At 42.9% G+C, this 22,286-nt stretch overlaps 1 protein-coding gene across 8 annotated transcripts in view; it reads left to right on the forward strand.

Moving 5' to 3' along the window:
- The first annotated feature begins 3,279 nt into the window (after positions 1 to 3,279).
- LOC147630244 (putative cyclic nucleotide-gated ion channel 20, chloroplastic) overlaps positions 3,280 to 22,286 on the forward strand; it is a 141,649-nt gene continuing 122,642 nt past the window's right edge. For 6 of the 8 annotated variants that reach the window (XR_015267624.1, XM_086810081.1, XM_086810085.1 and 3 more), the window contains exons 1-2: positions 3,327 to 4,134; positions 4,225 to 4,416. Coding sequence is in view for 7 of the 8 variants with exons in the window: in XM_086810081.1 (XP_086666207.1) it covers positions 3,886 to 4,134; positions 4,225 to 4,416 (441 nt within the window). In the remaining variant the exon portion in view is untranslated. Of the gene's footprint in view, positions 4,135 to 4,224; positions 4,417 to 22,286 lie in introns of all 8 variants that reach the window. The other 2 variants (XM_086810082.1, XM_086810084.1) reach the window with 1 other exon arrangement.

The following is a 22,286-nucleotide window of genomic DNA, read 5'->3' on the forward strand; positions in this document are numbered from 1 at the left end:
TGTTTACTTTGGATGTTAACGTGCCTGAGGTGAGGGTACCCATGTTTGCACATGGGATAGGTGTCATCACATATATTGACATATGGCAGGAGGATGTTTACTTTGGATGTTAACGTGCCTGAGGTGAGGGTACCCATGTTTGCACATGGGATAGGTGTCATCACATATATTGACATATGGCATAAATGCATTGGTCATGTGAATATATAATGGTTGAAGTTTATATGAATATACATGCCACAAAATATTGTTGTAGGTTTATTGAAGTTTAACGTTGCACAAAGTATGCGAACCATGCCAGCTTGATAAGCATGCCAAACATGTTTTCCTACATGAAAAGATGTCAGTGCAAGGCCATTTGGATGTAATGCATTCTGATGTATGGGGATCGACCAAGACTACACTGATTGTAGGTTGTAAGTACTATATTACGTTCATTGATTATCATTGATAATCACACTAGGAAAGTGTGGCTTTACTTCATGAAGGAGAAAAGTGAGGTGTTTGCTCACTTTCAAAGATTTAAAGTCTTGGTTGAAAAGGAAAAAGGTATGGAGATCAAATGCCTAAGACCAAATGGTGGGGGAGAATATGTCTCTAATGAGTTTAATGATTTTTTGAGAAATCAGGGAATCAAGAGGCAAATCACATGGAGGTACACTCCGCAACAACACTCTGCAACCAAAAACATTCACATTGTAGAAGAAAGTTTCTCATGCCTTAATGTCTGAAAAGAATATGCCATATTATTTTTGGACAAAAGCAATAGTAAATGCTATTTACATTATGAAGAGGACCCTCACTATTGACACTTGAACAAAAGTTTACATGCATAAACTAGATGTGTCTCACTTGAAAGTGTTTGGATATATTGCATATGTGCATATGATGTGAGAACCAAGTTGGATCCAAAGACAAAGAAATGCATCTTCATTGGTTATGCTTTGGAGCAGAAAGGTTATAGATGCTATAACCCTACCACTCATGAGATACGAGTAAGCAAAGATGTTATCTTTGATGAGATGAGTTGCTGATATGCACAGTGAAGGCAACTGAAGATGTAAATGTAAGACGTAACGATGATGTCCCACATGTAAAGTAGTAATCACAGGTGCTTAGCGGATCCAATGTTACTCTATGGTTAAACAGGTTGAGGACATATGCAAGGAATGTAGATGCTACATATGTATCATGCAAAGGGAAGATCAACCTTCTCTTTTTGTGATACATGTGTAGATGCTACATATGTATCATGCAAAGAGAAGAAGGAAAAGATAGAGCAACCTTTTGTGCCTAACTACCAAGGTCACTCTTCTGTGGATGGTGACTCCAACGACTCTTGATGTGAGGACCTTGGAATTTTGTCAGTTGGCTACTATTGGTGCACGGAGAGGACCCCACTATTTACAAGCATATAATGGGTAGCTTGATCTACAAGCGAGCTTTTGGGAGGACCCCATATGTACAAGCACATAATGGGTAGCTTGATCTACATGATCATTGCTAGGCCAGATTTAAGCTATGTTGTTAGATTGGTGAGGCAGTTTATGTAGGCCCTTAGGAAGCCACACTTAGATGTGGCTAGACAGATTCTCAGATACATAAAGTCCATTGTTGATTATAGAATTCTCTATGGAGTCGGCATAGAGATACAACTATGGGGTTGGCATAGATGTGGCTAGATAGATTCTCAGATACATAAAGTTCTTTTAGGAGTGCTACTGTGAGTTAGAGCAGCAAGAACGAGTTGTTGTCTTGTCAAGTATAGAGGTGCTACTATGGCAGCTTGTGAGATAGCTTGTTTTCAGAAGTTATTTAGTAATATTGGTGAGGCCATAGATAGGGCCATTGTCATTTATTGTGACAAAATGAAGACATTGAGAGGTTGTAGGTTGTGTCATGTATGAGATAGAGATGTGACAATGTCAAGGCCCTCAATCTATCATGCTAGGATGAAGCCAATTGAGGATTTTATGAGGGAGAAGGTTGCAGGTGATGTGGATTTGGTATATATCAGTACACAGAGGATCAGGTGACTGATATCTTCATGAAGGCATTTGGTACATAGAAGCTCCACACATTTAGAAGTTTACTTAGAGTGCAGTGCGTTGAGTTGAGCTTGAGGGGGAGCGTTAAGATATAGAGCTCAACTAGTGCTACGGACATTGATAAGCTTAGGTGATAGCTTTCACGCTTATGCCAGTGGTGGGTGGATGGGTTAGTGAGATTATGGGGTGATATGCTACTAGTCGTTTAAAGGCTATGTTTTAGCCACTTTGGTGTACTAGAGTTATAGCATATTTATAGGGCTAACTCAGGTAGTCGGGTTTACACTATGTACCGACCTTTGTATGTCATAGTATGTACTCTTATCTCTTTATGTTATGGTTGCAGAGAATAGAAGAGGATTCAGCCATCCAACTCTCTTATGTGGTTGTCTACTCTTGTGTGTGTGTGTGTAAGGAGCTAAGGCTTATCCTTTCCCATGCTTCTTCTCAACCCCCCATTACCTCCCTTGGCAGCGACAATCGAGACATGTCTTTTATAGCACCATTGGGAGTAAACAATCCATAGCCCAATCCATATAGGAGAAATTCCCAAACTCGTCCACAAGCACACATAGTGCCATGCAAGATTACCACCTTTTGAAAGGAGCTTGCCTTGGACATTTCTTCCCGGTGGAATGAAGTCTCTGTTTGGATGAGGAACAAGGAATGAGAGCAAGGGTAAAGAACCCATCCCACGTTCCACTTCCAACTCATGTGTTCCACAAAGGTAACCACCTAATGTATCCTTAGTTTCCACCACAAGCTTGTAACTTCAAAGCTAGGCATGCGTAGGATCAATGCCATTGGAAACTGTACAGCCCAATCCGTGGGCTTCAAAGCTAGGCATGTGTAGGATCAATGCCATTGGAAATTGTACAGCCCAACCCATGGGCTTGAAACTCCTAACCCAGAGACAAAGGGTTATGTGCAACCATTCTGTTATATTCTGCCACCTCGTGAATACGTCGACTAAGAATGTCATTTGAAATGGGAAAAGGGGTTGCTATGAGTGTGGCGCTCAGAGGCCTAGATCTGGGCGAAACCATGCCAATAATCCACATCTCAAGGCGTGTTGAGTGCATGGTTTGATGTACTACAGGCCATGTTCCCAATCCAAGTTTGCGTCAAAGTTTAATTTTCTTTGAATGTTCAAATTTCGAATTCTTATCGCGTTTCCTTTTTTTAAATTTGTTAAAAAAAACAATTCTCCTCGGAGAGCCCAAAAAAAAACATTGAAAACGTGTTTGCTATATACGGCCTGAACGTTAACAAATCATTATCTACAAAGTCTTGATCATTTCACGCACACAGGCCCGTTCCTACCCCCTTACTGTGCAGGATTTTCTCTGAATATTGTTTTGAAGCTTCTTTGTCTTTGGCAGAAACAAGGTTCTCGACGGTACATGTTGGCGCTTCACAGCAGTAAAAGCTGAGGAAAGTTTTCTGTATGTACAGTGAAGAAGATAGTAATTGTTAGCCTTATCAATGGCTCAATGAAATAACTAAATTTCTGTATGTATGGTGATCTCAAGGCAGCCTAAAAATGGGCTTTTCAACAGTAAATGCCGGCCTGTAGCAATGGCTGAATAGCAGTAAATTTGAGGAAATGTTATTGTGTATGGCGAAGAGAAGATTTAGAGTTTCTGAAAGCAGGGCGTCCTTAGAGAAATCAGGCTCCTTATGCAGTAAACATTTGGGATCGATTTTGGATTTTATCAATATATCTTCAACAGCTTAAATCATGACTGTTTTAACGATTTTTTAAAAGCAGGCAGAAGCTAGGCCTGGACCTTCTTTTCCACAGGTAAATTCAGGAGAAAATTTGCCATCAGCCATAATGTCTGCAGAGGGTGATGGTCATCGGCTTTCTCGTGGTTTTTCTCTGGCGATCCCTATTGAAGACCAAGGGTTTCAGCAGCAGCAGCAGGAGGAGGATTGCCATGAACACGATGACCCCATTAGGCCTACCAGAACTCACGAGCACTTGCTAAGATCAGGGCCCCTTGCAAAATGCAATGACCCTTTCTGCACCACTTGTGATGCCTATCTGCTCCATTCAGCCCCTACACATCATCAATTACCTTGGGTATGTGTTTATTCCATTTTTGAATTTTGAATGCTATATAATAATCTCAGCTGAATAGCTAGCAAAAAGGCACTTGTTGGCAACAAGCAGGTTCCTACTGCACTGTTTGGTGGGGCTAAGAACGTCCATTCGAGACTTCAAGGGTGGAGAAAAACCTCACTTTCGGCTGTATTGAATCCGCACACCAAAATTGTTCAAAGATGGAACAAGTTCTTTGTAATTGCGTGCTTGGTTGCGATATTTATCGATCCACTCTTCTTCTTACTTTTTTCTGTAAGACAGGTAGGTATTTATGTCTGGATTATACCATTTAAAGTTCCTCTTGAATCATGACATGATGCTTTAATGTGTAAAAAAAACAGGCAATATGGGTCATCTGGAATGAGAATAGAATAGTCCACTTTATGAATGTTATTAGCTTTTTGTATGCTGATACTAGATTGAAAGGTCGGGCAGCTGGTTTGTATGAAAAGTAGTGAACAATAAGTTGAGACGAGTCTTTTAATGTCACAACCAAGCCAGCAGACCACTTATGATCTCTATGACAGCATTGAAGTGCTGGGAATCGGACTTGAACTCAGGATCCCTAGATTAGGAGTCCAGTGTGAACCGCGAAGCCAGCACTTGATGGAAGATTTGTCTGCAAGTATGATGCTCTGTTTGATGTTTGCTGATGGTCTTCCATGGTTAGGATCTGGCTGTGATTGGTTTGCTCCTCGTCTCCACGCCCTACTCCCTTGCCTAAAATTTGGCTCTGTGGTACATCCCACTTTGTGTGGAAACCATTCTGCATTCCCAAGCTAGTTTTTCTCCCTAAGAGAGAGGAAAGCTGCAGGATAAGAGCAAGATGTAGGAGTTGTATTCTTGCAGGGTCAAACATAGAACACCGTAAGTAAGAGCTCTTTTGGGACCTTAAAATATTGCAAACCACTTTCAAACTACTGAAACACAAGTCCCTGAAACACTACATCTCCCCCACATTTTGGCTTAGATCTCTTCATTACACAAATTATCCCCGGTTTCTCCTTGTATTAGGAAGCTCTGCAGTTACCGTCTTTCCTCCCTTCAGCATCCAAAACAGCTGTTTCCTGTTTCAAGTTAATCAGGAATAAACGCAATCTATATGATGCATCACTACTTCCAACTACAAATAGGGTAGCAATCAGCTCAGGACATATCAGCAGGCTCTAACGTAAGCCATGAAACAGGAGGAAAGATGGCCAACTCTCTCTAGCTCTCTATTTATGAACTACTTTATTTCCTCTCTCATTCTCCTCTCTCTCTCTCTTTTTCTAGCTGAGAGTGGAGATTGCCAGATATGGGCCTAGGGCGGCCGCACCAGAGGACAGGATATGCCGGCTCTGTCACTTAGAGCTCGAGACAGAGGATCATTACATATGCTGATGCCCTGTATACTATGAGATTCGGGGGAGGTTCCACTGCCTCTTTTGAGAGCTGGGTTTGGACCACTTTCTAGGATCATGGATTTTCCGGATTAGAGATGCCTGGGACTTTTTCTTCTAGAGCTCCGTAGACAGAGGGAGTCCTTAGTGAGATCCAGATCAACTGTACTTGATCGAGGACCAGCACAGAGAGCTCTCACCGACCTCTTCCGGACCAGCGCTGCGATGGCCGATCCACCCACCATACCCGGACCACAGGCTAGTGCAGGAGCTCGGACAGGAGGTGTGACACTCGACAGAGCCACTGAGTTATGCAGAGCTCGACACCCTAGAGCCCATGGCCCTCACCCACGGCCACGCCACCACAGGAGGAACCGGGCCATCATCTCCCATCATCGCAGGACCTCGCGCCAACTCAGTTTTACCACTTTGAGCACCATGTCGCAGCGGCCCATGAGGGATGTATTAGGGTGATATGAGAGCTCTCTGCTCATGTACCTAGATCAGATTTTAAAGTTCTAGATTTTTGTTATCTTTCCTTATTACTATTTTGTACCCAAGATGATGTACCTCAGGGATATGATGTAACCTTTTGGTCTTATAGGTCGTTTTGGCCTTTTGAAGACGTTAATACAACCTTCTTTCTTTTCTTTCTTTCTCTCACTGAGGATGGATTCATCTAGCAGCCGGGTTACCTGAGTGTTGCCATGTGGATTGCGATTGGTGAGATACGGGTTTCATCCCACCACCTCAAAGTGGAGACAGGTAGAGCTGAGCGCGTCTTCAGAGCTGGGAAGCTCATACGGAGACCTAGAGAGGAGAGGATCTGCCGATTATGCCACACAGAGGTTGAGACGGAGGAGCATTACATATGCCGCTGCCAAGTATACTATGAGATCGGCAGGAGGTTTCACTGTCTGTTTCGTGAGGGATTTGGTCCACTCTCCAAGATCATTGGCTTCCTGGACCAGTGTTGCCTAGGCCTCTTCCTGCCTGAGCTCCACAATGACAGGGACACTTTCTTAAGAGAGCTTCAGTCCCAGCCACTCCGCCCCCTCCCTTGCCAGCCAACCATCACCAGTTTCTTCTGGACCAATGTCAAATCCCCACGGATCTCCTCGTGATCGTTCCTGGTACGAGACTCGAATCCTGCAAACAAACAAACAAACAAACAAGCAAGGGGGTGCAGGCCTGACTCACCTCCCAACCATGACAGCCGTGGGCAAGCCCACAGTCTTGGCTGTCCCCACCGAGCCACGACCTGAGCTAACTAGGTTGACGTTCCGACCAATCTCCTCCTCGCGACGTCCCATACCGCCACGAAGCTGCCCTCGCGGGCCTTGAGATTGCTGCCGGCCTCGGCTGCGTAAAGCAGGTGCACGTCTGCACTAGATCCAGGCTCCAAGACCATAGAGCTCTCACAAACTCGCGAGACTCTCTATATCCCAATAACTAACCTTGGCCACTCTTTTATAGGCTCTTGGCCGGTCATCGGGCGTCCACACGGGTGCCCGCTCGTCCATACTTGGGTGCCCGCCCGTTAGTCTTTCCCTAACTCAGCTCGTCAATTAGCCTGCCTAGTTCCAAGCTTCCCCAAGCCTCGAAACTAGTCTTGCGTGCGTGTAGCACACGGTAGATACACACTGTGCACATGACATACTCCCCTTCCTCTAAGAGCTCACTCCTGAGCTCACTAAAAAGCCAGGGTAATCTCTCTGAAGAGTAGTCAATGTCTCCCATGTAGCGTCCTCCTCAACACGATCCTTCCACTTGATCTTGTATTCCGTGATAAGCGTATTACGCAATCTTCTTTCACGAAATCCAAGAATCTTTTCAGGTTCGTGCGGAACAAATGTCATGTCCTCGACATCTATGATTTCTTGAGGAGTAACTAACTGATCTGTTCCACCCAGTACTTCCTTAAGTCTATTGACATGAAATACAGGATGAACTTTCACATGAGAAGGCAAATCCAATTCATATGCAACTGAACCAATCTGTCGTGTAACACGAAATGATCCACAGTATCTAGGGGATAATTTCGGAGATCGACCTGTCCGTAAAGTCTCGGAACTTTCGGAACTCGCAAATACACCATCGTTCCTTCAGAGAACTCTCGGGGTGAACGATGTCTATTAGAATAAAACCTGTCTCGGTCTTGAGCACTTGTAATAGATTCCTTCGTAACTTGTAACATTTCTTGCATATCTTGCAAAAAATTACGTGCTGCATCATGCTGAAGTCCTGAGAATCCTACTGTAACAGGTGATCTAGGTTGAAAACCATACATAAGCATGAAAGGACTAAACCTGTACTCGTATGCTTAGTACTGTTATATGCAAATTCTAACATAGGAAGATAATCCTCCCATGAACTCTGTCTTTTGGATACATATGCTCGAAGCATATCCTCCAAAATCTGATTCACTCTTTCAGTCTGGCCATCAGATTGAGGACGATCCCAAGAACTCAAATTCAAAGTTGTTTCCAACTTCTCAAAAACAAGTTTCCAAAAATCACTCGTAAACTTAGAGTCCCTATCACTGACTATGTCCTGCGGTAACCCGTACAGTCTAAACAATTGCTCGATAAACTGCCAAGCTAATTGCGTAGCTGTAATAGTCTTCCGGGTCGGTAAAAATCTAGCCATTTTTGTCAAGCGATCTACCACAATCCAAATAGAGTCGTGGCCTTGATGTGTTCTTGGCAATCTGGTAATAAAATCCATGGAAATACTTTCCCATTTATTACCTGGGATTTGCAAAGGATGCAACAACCCAGCCTGTCTAAAGCGTTCAGCTTTATTTGCCTGACAAATTTGACACTTGAGAACATAATCTTCTACATACCCTTTCATCTTTGGCCAATAAAAAGTGTGTTTCACTAACGATAGCGTCCTGTGTACCCCAGGGTGTCCAGCAGAAGGGGCGTCGTGACACTCCTTAAGAATCTTGGACCTAATGTCCGGGATCTGTGGTACACAAATTTTGTCATTACGGAATAGTAAACCATTCCGAATCATCAACTGGCCTCCTGCAGCCTGAATGGTAGACTGCTCAGCCATCGAGTCTTGGTCAATCAATGAGCTCCCGTCCTGGATCTTCTGCCAAAATGGACCAAAATAAGTATCAGTCCTGCAAAGCCCTCTCAATGACTGAAATAAGTCAGTAGAAATCTCGGTGAACGAGAAAGTATTCACCTCTCTAATTCGACTAAGCGCATTTGCAACACTATTCATGGACCCTTTCCGATAACGGATCTCAAAATCAAAATCTTGCATTAACTCCGCCCAACGAGCTTTCCTTCCTCTCAAATCATCCGCATCACACACATACTTGATTGACTGATGATCAGTCAATACCACAAACTTGGAGCTATATAAATAATGTCTCCAAACCTTGAGAGCATGAATCACAGCATAAAGCTCCTTCTCAAGGGTTGGCCAACGAGATTGAGTGTCGTCTAGCTTTTTACTTTCAAAAGCAATCGGATACTCCCGCACAGATTTCCGAAGAAAAACTACAAAACCGAGAAAAGAACGAAGTTGTTTCACTGTTCGCGGTATAGGCCAATCCAGAACCTTCTGAACTCGGTCATAGTCAATGCTCAATCCATCTCTAGTGATCTTGTGTCCCAAGTAAATGATGTCGGTCATAAAGAACTCACATTTACTTAACTTAGCATATAGTCGATTCTGTCTTAAAATAGATAAGACAATCGTGAGGTATCTGACATGATCCTCAAGAGTACGACTATATATCAAAATATCATCCAGGAACACCACCACAAATTTTCCCAAGTGTTCACGAAAAAGATCGTTTATCATTTGCTGAAAAGTGGCCGGAGCATTGGTTAACCCAAAAGGTAATACGAGAAACTCGTAATGGCCATACCTAGTCCGAAAGGCGGTTCTTTCGACATGCCTTTCATGCATAGTTGACTGGAGTTTCGGAAACGGCAAAACGGAAACGGCGGGGAAACGGCAGAAACGGAGTTTCGGTCTCGAGAAGAAACGGGGAAACGGGAAACGGCTATACAAATAAATATATAATATATATATGATGCATATATCATTAGAAACCTTAAACAATATGCGAAAACATGCAATGTGCACAGGTGAGAGAGAAATCGCGCAGGGGAACCTTGGGAATGGGCGAAATCGGCACGCGAAGAAGTTTTGAGGAGGGGAAAAAATTTCTGGTCTGCAAAAAAACACAGGGTCACGAATACTGCAATACGATGGTGAGAGATCTGAAGGCCTAGCCCTCCCCCATCCTCCTCGTAAGCCTTGACCTCTCCAGCCTCTGTGGCCCAAGCGGCCCAAGCGACAGTGCCCCGTGTGATGATCCGGGTCGATGCCATGATACTCAGAATGGATTCTTACACGGTAGAAGCATCTTTGATAACATTTTCTCGTTTTGGGCTAAAGCGAGCAATCAGCCCTTAGCCATTCTGCTCTTGGATTTCTAGAAGGCCTATGATAGAGTGGATTGGGACTTCCTTGAGGGTAATCTTAGCCATATGGGCTTCTCTCAGAGATGGATCAAGGGAGTTTCATGCATGTATCGTGATGCCCACAGTAGAGTTCTTGCTTGCGGTGATAGAGGAGAGTGGTTTCAGATTTCTCGCTCAGTACGACAGGGCTGCCCTTTAGCCCCATTATTATATATAATAGTTGTAGAGGCCATGAGCATCTTTCTCCGCTCCACTGCTGGTATTTTGGGATTGAGGTTGCCTCTTTGTAGTCAAGAGGAATTGGTTGACTCTGAGTTAGCTGATGACACAGCCTTGTTTTTGGAGGCTTCACATATATGCTTATGTTCCTTCCGGGTAGCACTAGAGGAGTTCTGATTGGCTGCAAGGGCACTCATTAATTGGCACAAATCTGTTGGTTTTTGGGTTAGTGATTCACTTAGAGTTGATTGGGGTACAGAGCTTGGTTTTACTTGGATTAGCAGAGGATGCACTGCTAGATATGTGGGATGCCAAGTTGGGATTGATATTTCTCCTGCAGAGCAGTTTGCTCCGGTACTTATGAGTATCCAGAAGAAGCTCCTCCATTGGAGCTCTAGGAGATTAGATTTAGCCTCCAGAGCTTTGGTGGCTAATCAGGTTTTGCTTGCCTCGGCTTGGTTTATTGCCTCATGTTTGTGCTTCTGTCATGCGTGCATTTGCCAATTGCGGAGAATGATCTGCAATTTTCTCTGGTCGGGTTTGGATGGCACCTCAGACACTCGTGCCAGGGCAGGGTCGGGAGAGACTAGATGCCCAGCACACGTTTCTTGTTCACAGAGGCTGATATTAGGGCACCATCTTCCCCTCTTATTGCAGCCATTGTCAGAGCATGGGGAAGCATGATATATTTTTTGCGACAAAGCCTTCCTAGGTCTTTGGACGAGGCTGACCGACAACCTATTATGTGGAACGAGTTCATTAGGGATGAGGCTGGTTGGCCACTTGGTGCATCTTGTTATATACAATGGTCAGGATGGGAGAGATGCGCATACACAGTTCTTGCTTGGAAGACGTTTAAGAGTCTTCCGGAGGATCGGAGAGTTGCATCCATTCAGCATCTTAGGGGCTCTCGTTTCGTATTGATTATATTGATGCAGCTATTCCGCATGAGTCGCTTTCTGGGACCTTTCACGGAGACTATCATCCGAGTTGGCTGGGAGTTTTTTCGAGGATAGGCATACCTCTGTAGGTCATTGCTCTCCCTGGCCAGGAGGATACAGATTGCCTCATTTATTCTATCATGCTTGGTGGGAGATTCAGGAGATGTAGTATGGAGGAGATCATCCTAGATACTAGGCTTAGTCCAGTGAGGATTGTTGGTCGCTCGGGGAAGCATTGGTTCATTGACCCTTCTCCTCAGATAGTGACTCATGGCTCTTGGTGTTTGTGGTTATATGGTGGCAGTCCTATCAGATATCTTCAGTGGGATCCAAGAGAGTGGGAGTGGATTGATGCCTTCGATCCTTTGAAAAGCCTTCCTTTTTTCAGTTTCACTATGCGGAATGCCAGGCTTCTCCTCGCTCGATAGATGCATAGGATCCCTACTCTCAGGCCTCATTGGGAGAGCTATGATATTTCTCCAGTGATACAGCGCAGATATTGGCATAGACTTTGGCACTCATACAGAAGGAGCCAGATCTCCCATTTCTTTTGGCTATTCTTACATGGTGGTCTCCCCACCAATCAGTGGAGATCAGTTTTCGGTGTAGCACCTTCCTGTCCTAGGTGTGCGGCAATTCTGAGACCATACAACATTGTTTATGGGGATGCAGCACTGCACAGCAGATTTGGGGTCCTGTAGCCCAACTTATGGGCACATTGAGTGGCCGAGCCATGCATGTGACTTGGGGGGCAGTTGCTTGGCTCTCCCAGTCCGGTTCGCAGCTTTTTTATGAGGGTAGTGGTACAGATTTTGCTATTTCATTCGTAGAGGTATTGCCCAACATGGTTTATTGCAGGATGTTCCTCACTCTGTTTATACACCCCCTAGACAGAGGATTAACACCAGTTGGGAGATTATTGCTAGTATTACAGCATGGCAGATCTGGAGAGCTAGATGCACGGAGGCTATTGAGGGTGTCCAGATTTTCGGGTCTCAGTGCATTAGTACTATATGGGGTGATATCATCCATACTCTTATGGCTACTTGGGCTCGCATTCAGGGGCCCTCTCGTTCTGCGCAGGCGAAGCGTGTGATATTTATGCGGGAATGGGACCATGGCATCTTCTTTTCCTTTAGTACCACAGGTCTTACATGGCATCATGATGCTCCTCAGTGGTTGAAATCACCTACTTATTGGGGTGATTCTATTCTTTTCTGGCTTATAGCTGTGATTGTTGTATGTTTTTCTCATACTTAATAGAAGTCTCTTTCTGAAAAAAAAGAAAAAAGAAAAAAAAGAAAGCGAGTAGACCACTGTCCTTATCTATTCCGTGGACCGCCACTAGGATATCGTGTCTGGTAAACACGGCTAGCCACACTGGGGGAGTTGGGTCTAGGGGAGTTAGCCACTCCTAAGGGATAGCTGAGTCGATGTCGATGGTGAGCCTATCTCTGCCCTAGATCCCTGTCAGGCCTCTCTCCTGCATATCTGGGGTTAACTGTCTGTGGGCGATCCAATCTCCAAGAGACCTCGCTGGTTCCATGCTCAAGGCGCCCCAAGAAACGTGCGGTCGGGCCCTTAGCATGTGGCCACTGGGTAAACGGATCAAGGGGTTCCAGACCAAAGGTTGCCGAAGCCGCTCAACTAATGCAAGTGGAGCTATCTGTCTGAGGGCGGGCTAAGGTGCTCCCAAGCACGAAGTAAGCTGGCTGCAAATATGGATTGAGATCCTGGTGTGAGCTCCTGGCATGGTTTGTTACATGTGGAAGGGCTCCATGGAAAGATTGATATCCTGGTGTGAGTTCCTGGCATGGCTCAGTACATGTGGAAGGGCTTCATGGACCCTGGTGACAGTTCCTGGCATGCTGATGAAGTCTCATGGAAGGGTGGACACCCTGGTGAGCATTCTTTATACCTGTATGGGCAATGCCCGAGACGGGTTCTGTACAAGATGAATAAGTTGGGAGATGATATCTAGAATATTGTGCATAAAGCATTTGTGTGTGTTTTGAAATGCATGAATGACTTGTCTTAGTTGCCTAGACAATGCCTGGTATTTCTGCTTGTGATTGTCCATGGGCTTTGGGGACGCTTGGAAATCTTGTGGACGCGTGTGTGCAAACTTGTTTGGGACTGAGGCAGTGGTCTTATGTGTTTTGTAGGTGGTAAGTGTCCCCAAACTCAATTTATAGCTTATATTTTATTATACTAAGGTTTATGAGTGCAGGTGTTCACATACACTTAAATTTGGGCGGATAAATTATAAAGTGTTCACATACACTTAAGTTTGGGCGGACAGTTTATAAAGTGTTCACATCAAGTGGACTAGTTTTTTAATGAAACTTGGCTATTACTCAAGGTAGGCATCCCATCATGCAATAATAACTCCACGAGTTGCTATTCAGGGAGGTGGAGAAGCCAAAAGCAGCTAGGTGCCTCCTTCCAGCTATTTTTGGAGTGGAACACTCTAGGGTTTGTTGAAGGTCTCAGTTTGCCATGCTAGACAGCTTCTCCAGGGCTGGTTGACTCCTTCTAGGGCGGATTTAAAGCTGATCGCTTGCTTCCATAGCTACCACTGACAGAACCGATTCTTCCCTCTCTTGAAGCAGGTGACTACTTTTGGCTTTCCTATAGGGCTGGTCGACTGCTGTACAACAGATTTCAGGGCTGTGTTTTGATGTTCCAAAGGCTCTGGGTTCAAGGCAAACAACAGGGCAACCATCTCATCTCTTGGGGTGACCTGTACAGCATGTTTGAGGGCTGAAAACAGTGCTGTTCAGTCCAATTCAGCAAGGTTCTTCGCGAAAAATTTGAAGGCAAACAATATCTAAACCTACGTGAAGCCTGTGGCTCAGGGTGGAATCTTTGGGTGGCCAGAGCTAGGGTTTTCATGGCTGGTTATTCGGGACAACACTACTGCTAGAGGGTGTGATCACGTACTAGAGTATGGCTGTGCCTGAGGAACTCTTGGAAGGCTGAGATTGAGGCCTCAAGCAACTGTTTTATTTGTTTTCATCATATTCTGGATGTATCAGGTGCTAGTCTATAGAGTGTTTCTTTCTGGCACTCGTTCTCTTGTACTTGAACACTGTGTTGGTAATAAAGATACCTGAGGGGGAGGTTGGCCCAACTTTAGGCCCTAGTGCCATGTCTTGTGCAGGATTCTCATATTGCTGTTTCAGTGGTTTCAAAGCATGATTATGTATTGTCAGATGCCTATGTATTATGCCATGATGTTATGTATGGGATAAGATTTTTTGTGTACACGCTTCCGTATTTGTGACAGACTCACCACCCAACATAGGTTTAGTACCTCCAACAACCCCCAAGCCTAAGGTTAGATTGCCGCGACCATTCACTGATGACCCCAATTTGGCATCCCATACCACCAAGCTGAATCACTCGTTGACAGCTCTATGGTCAAGAGATTCTGCATGCTCCTTGGTAACCCCAGGCTACCGTGTGGCTATTTGATCTCGTGTCTAATAAGTGACCCAAGTCACTTATATAATAATAACCAGGCTACCGTGTAGCTATTTGATCTCGTGTCTAATAAGTGACCCAAGTGGCCTGCTTTTATTTCTAGCTTTTAGCCATTATCAGCCCCTTGTTATTATTATTAGTCCCTAGTTATTATTATTAGCTCATGGCTATTATTTCCAATCCCACAGCCAGTCTAGATCTCCTCTTGCTAGCGCCCTTAGCCTATGTGTGAACCCTCTAGGTTCCCACGTCCTTAGCTAAGCCTTAACCCTAATTCTAATCTTGGGTTAGTGTTAATACTAATCCTATTTTAGTCTACGTGTTAATTCCATGTGTTTTCCGTCCAAGGCTGGTCGGAATGTAATGCTTCCCCCCTTAATTTAATTCACATCCTTGCGAATGCATAAGGAGAATAAACTTCTTTAAGCAAATCCTCAAATCCAAACATCCATCCATAGCATCTACTCAAGTGTACTGCCTCTTATCTACGCTAGTGTAAGACTGCTCTTGAAGAACTTGCTATACAGATTCATTTGTTTACTGTCAATCCAACTCTCATCTAAGAGAATAGGACAACCAGTCACAAAGTGCAACAAGCTCTACCATAACAAACCTAGCACAGACCCATAGCACAACTTGTCAATCATACCAAATGGCATCTTGCATAAGTTGTCGGCAAACACTAGTTCACTTAATCTCTAAAGAAGTCCTAATGTACTTCCAATGTGCTTTCGCATAACCAATAGATACTCACATCTACTTTAGGGCAAGCATAAAACTACATCCACTACTGAGCGATCATGAATCTTGGATACGCAACTTGGGCTTAGGCACTTAGTCCTGGGCAGACAAGTTCCAAATTTCTTCTCTCTCTCACGTACAATTCCGAGGCTGCCTCATGCATCAATATCACTTGGCCATTACGAGAGAGTGTGTGAGAAATCATCCTATGGGTTAACATGTCATGCTCAAACAACTAAGAAAGTTCCTTATCATGTTGTCACTCACAGACTAGCACTGTCCCTCATAGTTACCATAGATTAACTATGTCCAAGTGAAAGATCCCTGCACCCTCTGCGCAACGAATTTTGGGGTGCTAGCAGCAGGAGTAGCACTTCTTGCGCAAGGCAGAGCCTCTCACTCAGGGCCTCGCCCACGGATATCCGGACAAGAGACTAATCCCTCGATTCTTCCAAAACCGAACTCGGAAAAACTTCCCTCGCCCAGCAAACATAGGCGATTCCTTCGGGATATTTTATTCTGACGTAGTCAAGGTCTTCACTAATCAAACTCATCTGACCGAACCCATAAGTCTCATGGTCAGATCAAGGAAGAGACTTGCACTTGGATCATAGAGTCCAACGCTTTTTTCCTCATCAAGAGGCACAGCCGTTGATTCTTTTCCATAGAACAAGGGTTATCCGGAATTTATTTCAACTATCGTAATTTAACAGAATTGAGTCTCATTTTAGGGATCCATCAGTCCAGCCTAACCCCATCCAATCCCATGGGTTAGCCAACTGCCCAACCAACCACTGTAGTGATAGGATCCATTTAGAAATTTGGTTATGTTTTGCCCCGGGTACCAGGGAAAAGAGTTCCGAGGCCCCCTAGCCGGTGCTTCAGTTCCTAGCTCATAGTACCCGAAAATATAATCACATAAGAAAATCCAGATGGACTCTCCATTGAAGATCAACAAGATCAACCAACAGATCCATATAAAAGAGCCATGGACTCATCCGTTGAGGACCACCAAGGCCAATCAACCAGATCCATGCCCGAGTTTAGAAAATAACTCTAACACCTTGTTCCATTTTCTTCCTCGACGCACGCGTGGGTATCTTCGGCAACCCAGAGCCCGAGCACCGTATGGTCAGCACCCCCTCTAGGCTCCTTCGCAGGTCACCTAGCGCTTCACTCATAGGCCGCTTCCTTGGTCCCTCATCCACCGTACCGGAAGCTCACCATTTAAATCGAACTGAGGTTGGTTAAGACCTTGGCCGACCTTGCCACGCGAGACGGTCTCCGTTGACTCTCTGTCAGCTGTTGCAACTTTATCACTTAGGTCTCCACGACCTCATTCACAAGATGGTCAAAATGCTTCCCCAGCATTCTTGATATAAAACAGTCATTTAAAAATAGGTTTCATAAATACAGTTTCTAACGAACTCTCATCTTTCCACATTGTTCCACGTCATTTTTGGTTATTCCACATTCTTCTACATCAATTCACATTGCTTTTTCCACATCCAGTCATATGTATTTCCATCGTCCTTCATCCATTCGCATCCAATCACATCATATTACATCTCATCCAATCACATCATATTACATCTCATCACATCTATCTACATCTATCCTCATCACATCACATCACAACATATCCACATCACATCTCATCCATTCATATCACATCACATCTATCTACATTCATTCAGATCCACATCACATCCACATATCATCACATCACGTTCACATCTATTTACATCACTTCACATCCATTCACATCTACCCAAGTCCACATCACACATGGTTGTCACGGTACGAAAATACGACACCGTACGGGAATTTTTGGTACGATATGAAATTTTCGGATATCGTACGATAAAATACGGTTTTTATTTTTTACACTTACAACCTATGGAGCTTCAAGCTTGAATGTGAGGGAAGGTTGGGAGGGGAGGAGTCTACAGTGCTTAAAGAACCAGAACATGGATATATGTCTCTCCCAGTTGGATCTCCCGATTGTCTCCAAAAAAGAACCTGGATGGGTAATGCAATACCAAAGGTCTCCCAGTGTAGCGTTTATGACTAAGGGACCGTCCTTGCACAAATACGAGCAGTGCATCTAGGGTGATAGGTTTAGGGACCCCTCTCTAGATCAAAATGGCCATGTCCAAATCTTCTCTCTTGTACATAACTCGAGAATCTAACTGTCTAGTCTACCTATACCAAAGACCTCCAAGTGATGTAGTAAGATTCTCTCATCTTACCAATCAAGTGTACACTACCAGTCTACCTCGCCAGATTTTTTAGGTCTCTCAACAATCCCATATGGAATACTGAGTGGATACGAAAGTTGCGAAGTATTGCGAGCATTTGGGATCTTCATTAAGCAGGGTTTCTATATTTTTTTAAAGAATTTGGATTTTTTTTTCAAGATTTTTTTTTTTGGAGAAAAAAAAACTCCAACTATGACATGACATCACATCTCATCTATCCACATCATATCTCATCCATTCATATCTAACCAGATCCACATCACATCACATCCATTCACATCTCATTACATCACATTCACATCTCACCACATTCATTCACATCTCATCACATTCATTCACATCCATCACACCCATTCACATCCCACATTCATTCACATGCATATCTATCACATCACATCTCATTCTCATCCATTTACATCACATTACATCCTCTCACATATCATCACACCTTATCTCATCACATTCACATCCACATCCATTTACATCACATCGCATCTCATCCACATCTCATCACATTCACATCCATTTACATCACATCACAACTCATCACATCCACATGCATTTATATCACATCACATCTCATCACATCCACATCCACATCCATTTACATCACATCACATCCACATCCACATCCATTTACATCACATCACATCTCATCCACATCTCATCACCTCCACATCCACATCCATTTATAAACATCACATCACATCCACTCACATCTTATCACATCGCATTCACATCTTATTGACATTCGCATTCACATTTCGTACCGTTTTCTACTTTCGATACCGATAGGACTTTTCTAAGTTCCTGCCAATTGTTTGGCCTAGTTAAAGGTACTTTTTCTTGATGGATATTTTCATATTCTTTCTCAAATTTCTCAAATAAAATATATTCAATATTCTTCTTTTGAGTAAAAGATTCATGGGATTTACAAAAATCAATTTTATCTATATTTTTTAATAAAATTAATAATGCTCAAAATTTTACTTTTGATAAATACTCATAATTTGAATTATGTAAAAAATTCTTCTTTTACCATTTAATTACTTGGATCTCAAATATCATGGGAATTCTTCTTTTTGCATAAAAATAAATTTACCAAAAATTCATCTTTTACCATTTAAATACTTGGATCTCAAATATCATGGGAATTTCTCTTTTTGCATAAAAATAAATTTATCAAAAATTACTTTTCTCTTAATTCATTAACTAAGCATAATTATAAAAAAATTATTTCTCATGAGTATGATGAAAATCATTCCTTTTGTATAGGATATTCAATCCTAGAATATGGTAGGAAGTCCTCTTTTAGCATTATGCATAAAAATAAGATATATATTATTTTTTGAAAATTTTAACCATAGCTTCGCTGCTATTACTGATAATTCTTAATTTTTTTCTAAAGAATAAAAACTTGTAATGAAAATATGATAGTAGTTCCTCTCTTATGTTTAAAATCAAACTATGAATTTAAATCATAATCATAAACTTAATTATAATTATCTCACTAGATTAAGCTAATTCTATTATTTCTCTTTTCTCAAATTGATAGGATAATCTATTTCTTATTTAGAATCAATCAAAGTAGTTTTTAACTACTTATAAATAATAAAAAAGAAATAACCATTATTTTGTTAACACAAAATCATAAAAATACTATTTTCTTAATCTCTAGCTTATCAAGCCTAGAGTTTAGCTTTGAATTAAGAGGCTATCATTGAGAAGCATTCTTTTTCAAGGGATTTAGTCATAAAGATGACTATTCTTTAAGAGAGAGAGATTTATTTAAAGAAAGCATTACAAATAAGCATAAAGATTAACTCTCTTAATTAAGCATTAAGACTTTAAGGAAAAGCTTGATTTGAATTAAAACATTCAGTTAGAAAGCTTCTCAAGCTTGAGAGAGGTTGAGAAGAAGAAAGTCATTGAGATAAATTGAAAAAAACCATAAAAATAGATTTTACCTTCAAGTTTGGCTTGATTCTCTATTAGCAGTGAAGTCTCCGAGTAATCAATTGGTCCACCAAGAGGAGAAGAGTGTAACGCGCGGAAGCTCTGGGTAGTCGTCTTTCAGCCCTAAACACTCTTGAAGACCTTCTGATGCAAAAATGCACCATGATGCAAAAACGCAGGTAGAGAGAGAGTAGAGAGAGAGAGTGAGAAGTGCTGGAATTTCAGTATATACTATGTACAAAAAAGGTACAGATCTTTGCAGCCATGGGCTGCCTTCATAAAAAGGTTCCTAACCCTAAATTCTGTCCCCTATGGGACCTCTAAGTGACCCACACCCCTAGTGGGTGGAATGCCTATTACAAAGAGCAAGGGGGCTATTTATAGCCCCTTGGAATACATGAGAAACTGGCCGACTACTGGTCGGCCAGTTCATAATTCATTAATTCCATTAAATGCTACCGACTGGTCCTTTTTGGTGCTGCCCGACTGCTGGTCATAGTCATTGATGCGCCTGCTGCCCAACCTCTCTGCTGAACTCAGCCGACAGCTCCTCTGGCAGCCAGCACCACTGTCCTCTGCAGCCGACAGCCATCTAATCCATGCTCTGCTCCATGTCCACCTCAGATGAGTCACTTGAAGCTCCTACCTTCTGGTTCTATTGGTTCATAATCTTTATCTGCTTGCCTCTTCTGGATCTAGCCCTAGAAATGTCCATGGCATCTGTGATGCACATGACATCCCCCTCTGCTAAACTTGATGACGGGAATCCAACCTGCTCTTGGATGACTGTCATCATCCCAATCCTGTTCCGAAGTCCCTCTGTCATCATCCATCCCTGGCAAACCTTTTTCTCTGAAAATCCGTTCTGTTCTCCAAACCACTCTGTCTCTGATGAAGATCTATGCATCTGGTCTTCCTCTAGTCCACAATCCATTCCTGCCCTGACTCTGAACACCGTCTTGGTCTTCGTTCCTGGAACTGAGTCTGGCACTCTCACATCACCCTTGGAGGATCAACCTCCCTTGGGACCGTTCCCTTAGAACCTATCTGGCTCACGGAACTGCCATCCCCATCTGGCACTGTGGAACACCACCAACAAACCTCCTGGGAGTTCTTCCCGATCTGTGTTCCCGCCTTGGGCTTCGAATCCGTGTACTTTCCTGTACCTTGGACCTGTACACCATCATATGGGACTGAATCAGTGTTTAGCTTGGCTGAGCCTGATGCTCTGATACCAATGTAACGCGCGGAAGCTCTGGGTAGTCGTCTTTCAGCCCTAAACACTCTTGAAGACCTTCTGATGCAAAAATGCACCATGATGCAAAAACGCAGGTAGAGAGAGAGTAGAGAGAGAGAGTGAGAAGTGCTGGAATTTCAGTATATACTATGTACAAAAAAGGTACAGATCTTTGCAGCCATGGGCTGCCTTCATAAAAAGGTTCCTAACCCTAAATTCTGTCCCCTATGGGACCTCTAAGTGACCCACACCCCTAGTGGGTGGAATGCCTATTACAAAGAGCAAGGGGGCTATTTATAGCCCCTTGGAATACATGAGAAACTGGCCGACTACTGGTCGGCCAGTTCATAATTCATTAATTCCATTAAATGCTACCGACTGGTCCTTTTTGGTGCTGCCCGACTGCTGGTCATAGTCATTGATGCGCCTGCTGCCCAACCTCTCTGCTGAACTCAGCCGACAGCTCCTCTGGCAGCCAGCACCACTGTCCTCTGCAGCCGACAGCCATCTAATCCATGCTCTGCTCCATGTCCACCTCAGATGAGTCACTTGAAGCTCCTACCTTCTGGTTCTATTGGTTCATAATCTTTATCTGCTTGCCTCTTCTGGATCTAGCCCTAGAAATGTCCATGGCATCTGTGATGCACATGACAAAGAGCAACTCCAAGAGTTGTTGTAGAGAGAGAGAACTCCAAGCTTCTAAGAGAGGAAAATTTAAGGGATAATAGAAAATATAATTATTTTAATATAATACTGACATGGTATAGCTCCAATATTTTTTTATAAATGACTCAGGGTCTATTTATAGGTGAGGGAGGTCACTTACCAAGTCCAACTGGGTTCTAGAATTTTTCAGGTTTTGTTTGACTCAATTTGGATAAGATTTGGACGAGTTTGGCTCTCTTTTTGATTGGTTTGATCCAGGAGAGAGGAGAGAAAAAAATATCATAATTTTTTTGAATTAAAAACCCTTCCACACATGTGAAATAGACGCCTACCTCAAGAGTCTCCCTTTCCTTACCAAGGTGTCAAAAATGCATCATTATTTCAAAATATCTCATTTTTTTAGTAATATCTCATAATTTTTAACTAATAAACCTTCTACTCAGTCAACTCTTCATCTTATGTGAGCATTTACTCATTTTTTAGTATTTTCTTTTATTCTTTTGGATTTATCATATCCCAACACTTGGATTATTCCAATTGGTCCATTGGAACCTTAAGACCATAATCTATTTTTTTTTGAAAATGTAGACCCTTAGGCTAAGGTTCCTTATATTATTTTCAATTAATTCCTAATGCACATTGTAAAGTTCATTTTGAACTTCTGTTTCAGGGAAATCCATTTTAGACACTAGGAGGATTTTTATATTTAAAGATATCTCAATTTTGGATTATCTCTCTCTAGATATTTTCTCTCTCTAGGGTAAAACATGATCTTTCTTCTATTTCAG

Source organism: Cibotium barometz, chromosome 16 (assembly GCF_041138505.1).
Source record: "Cibotium barometz isolate CiBa-2024 chromosome 16, ASM4113850v1, whole genome shotgun sequence".
Classification (NCBI taxonomy): Eukaryota; Viridiplantae; Streptophyta; class Polypodiopsida; order Cyatheales; family Cibotiaceae; genus Cibotium; species Cibotium barometz.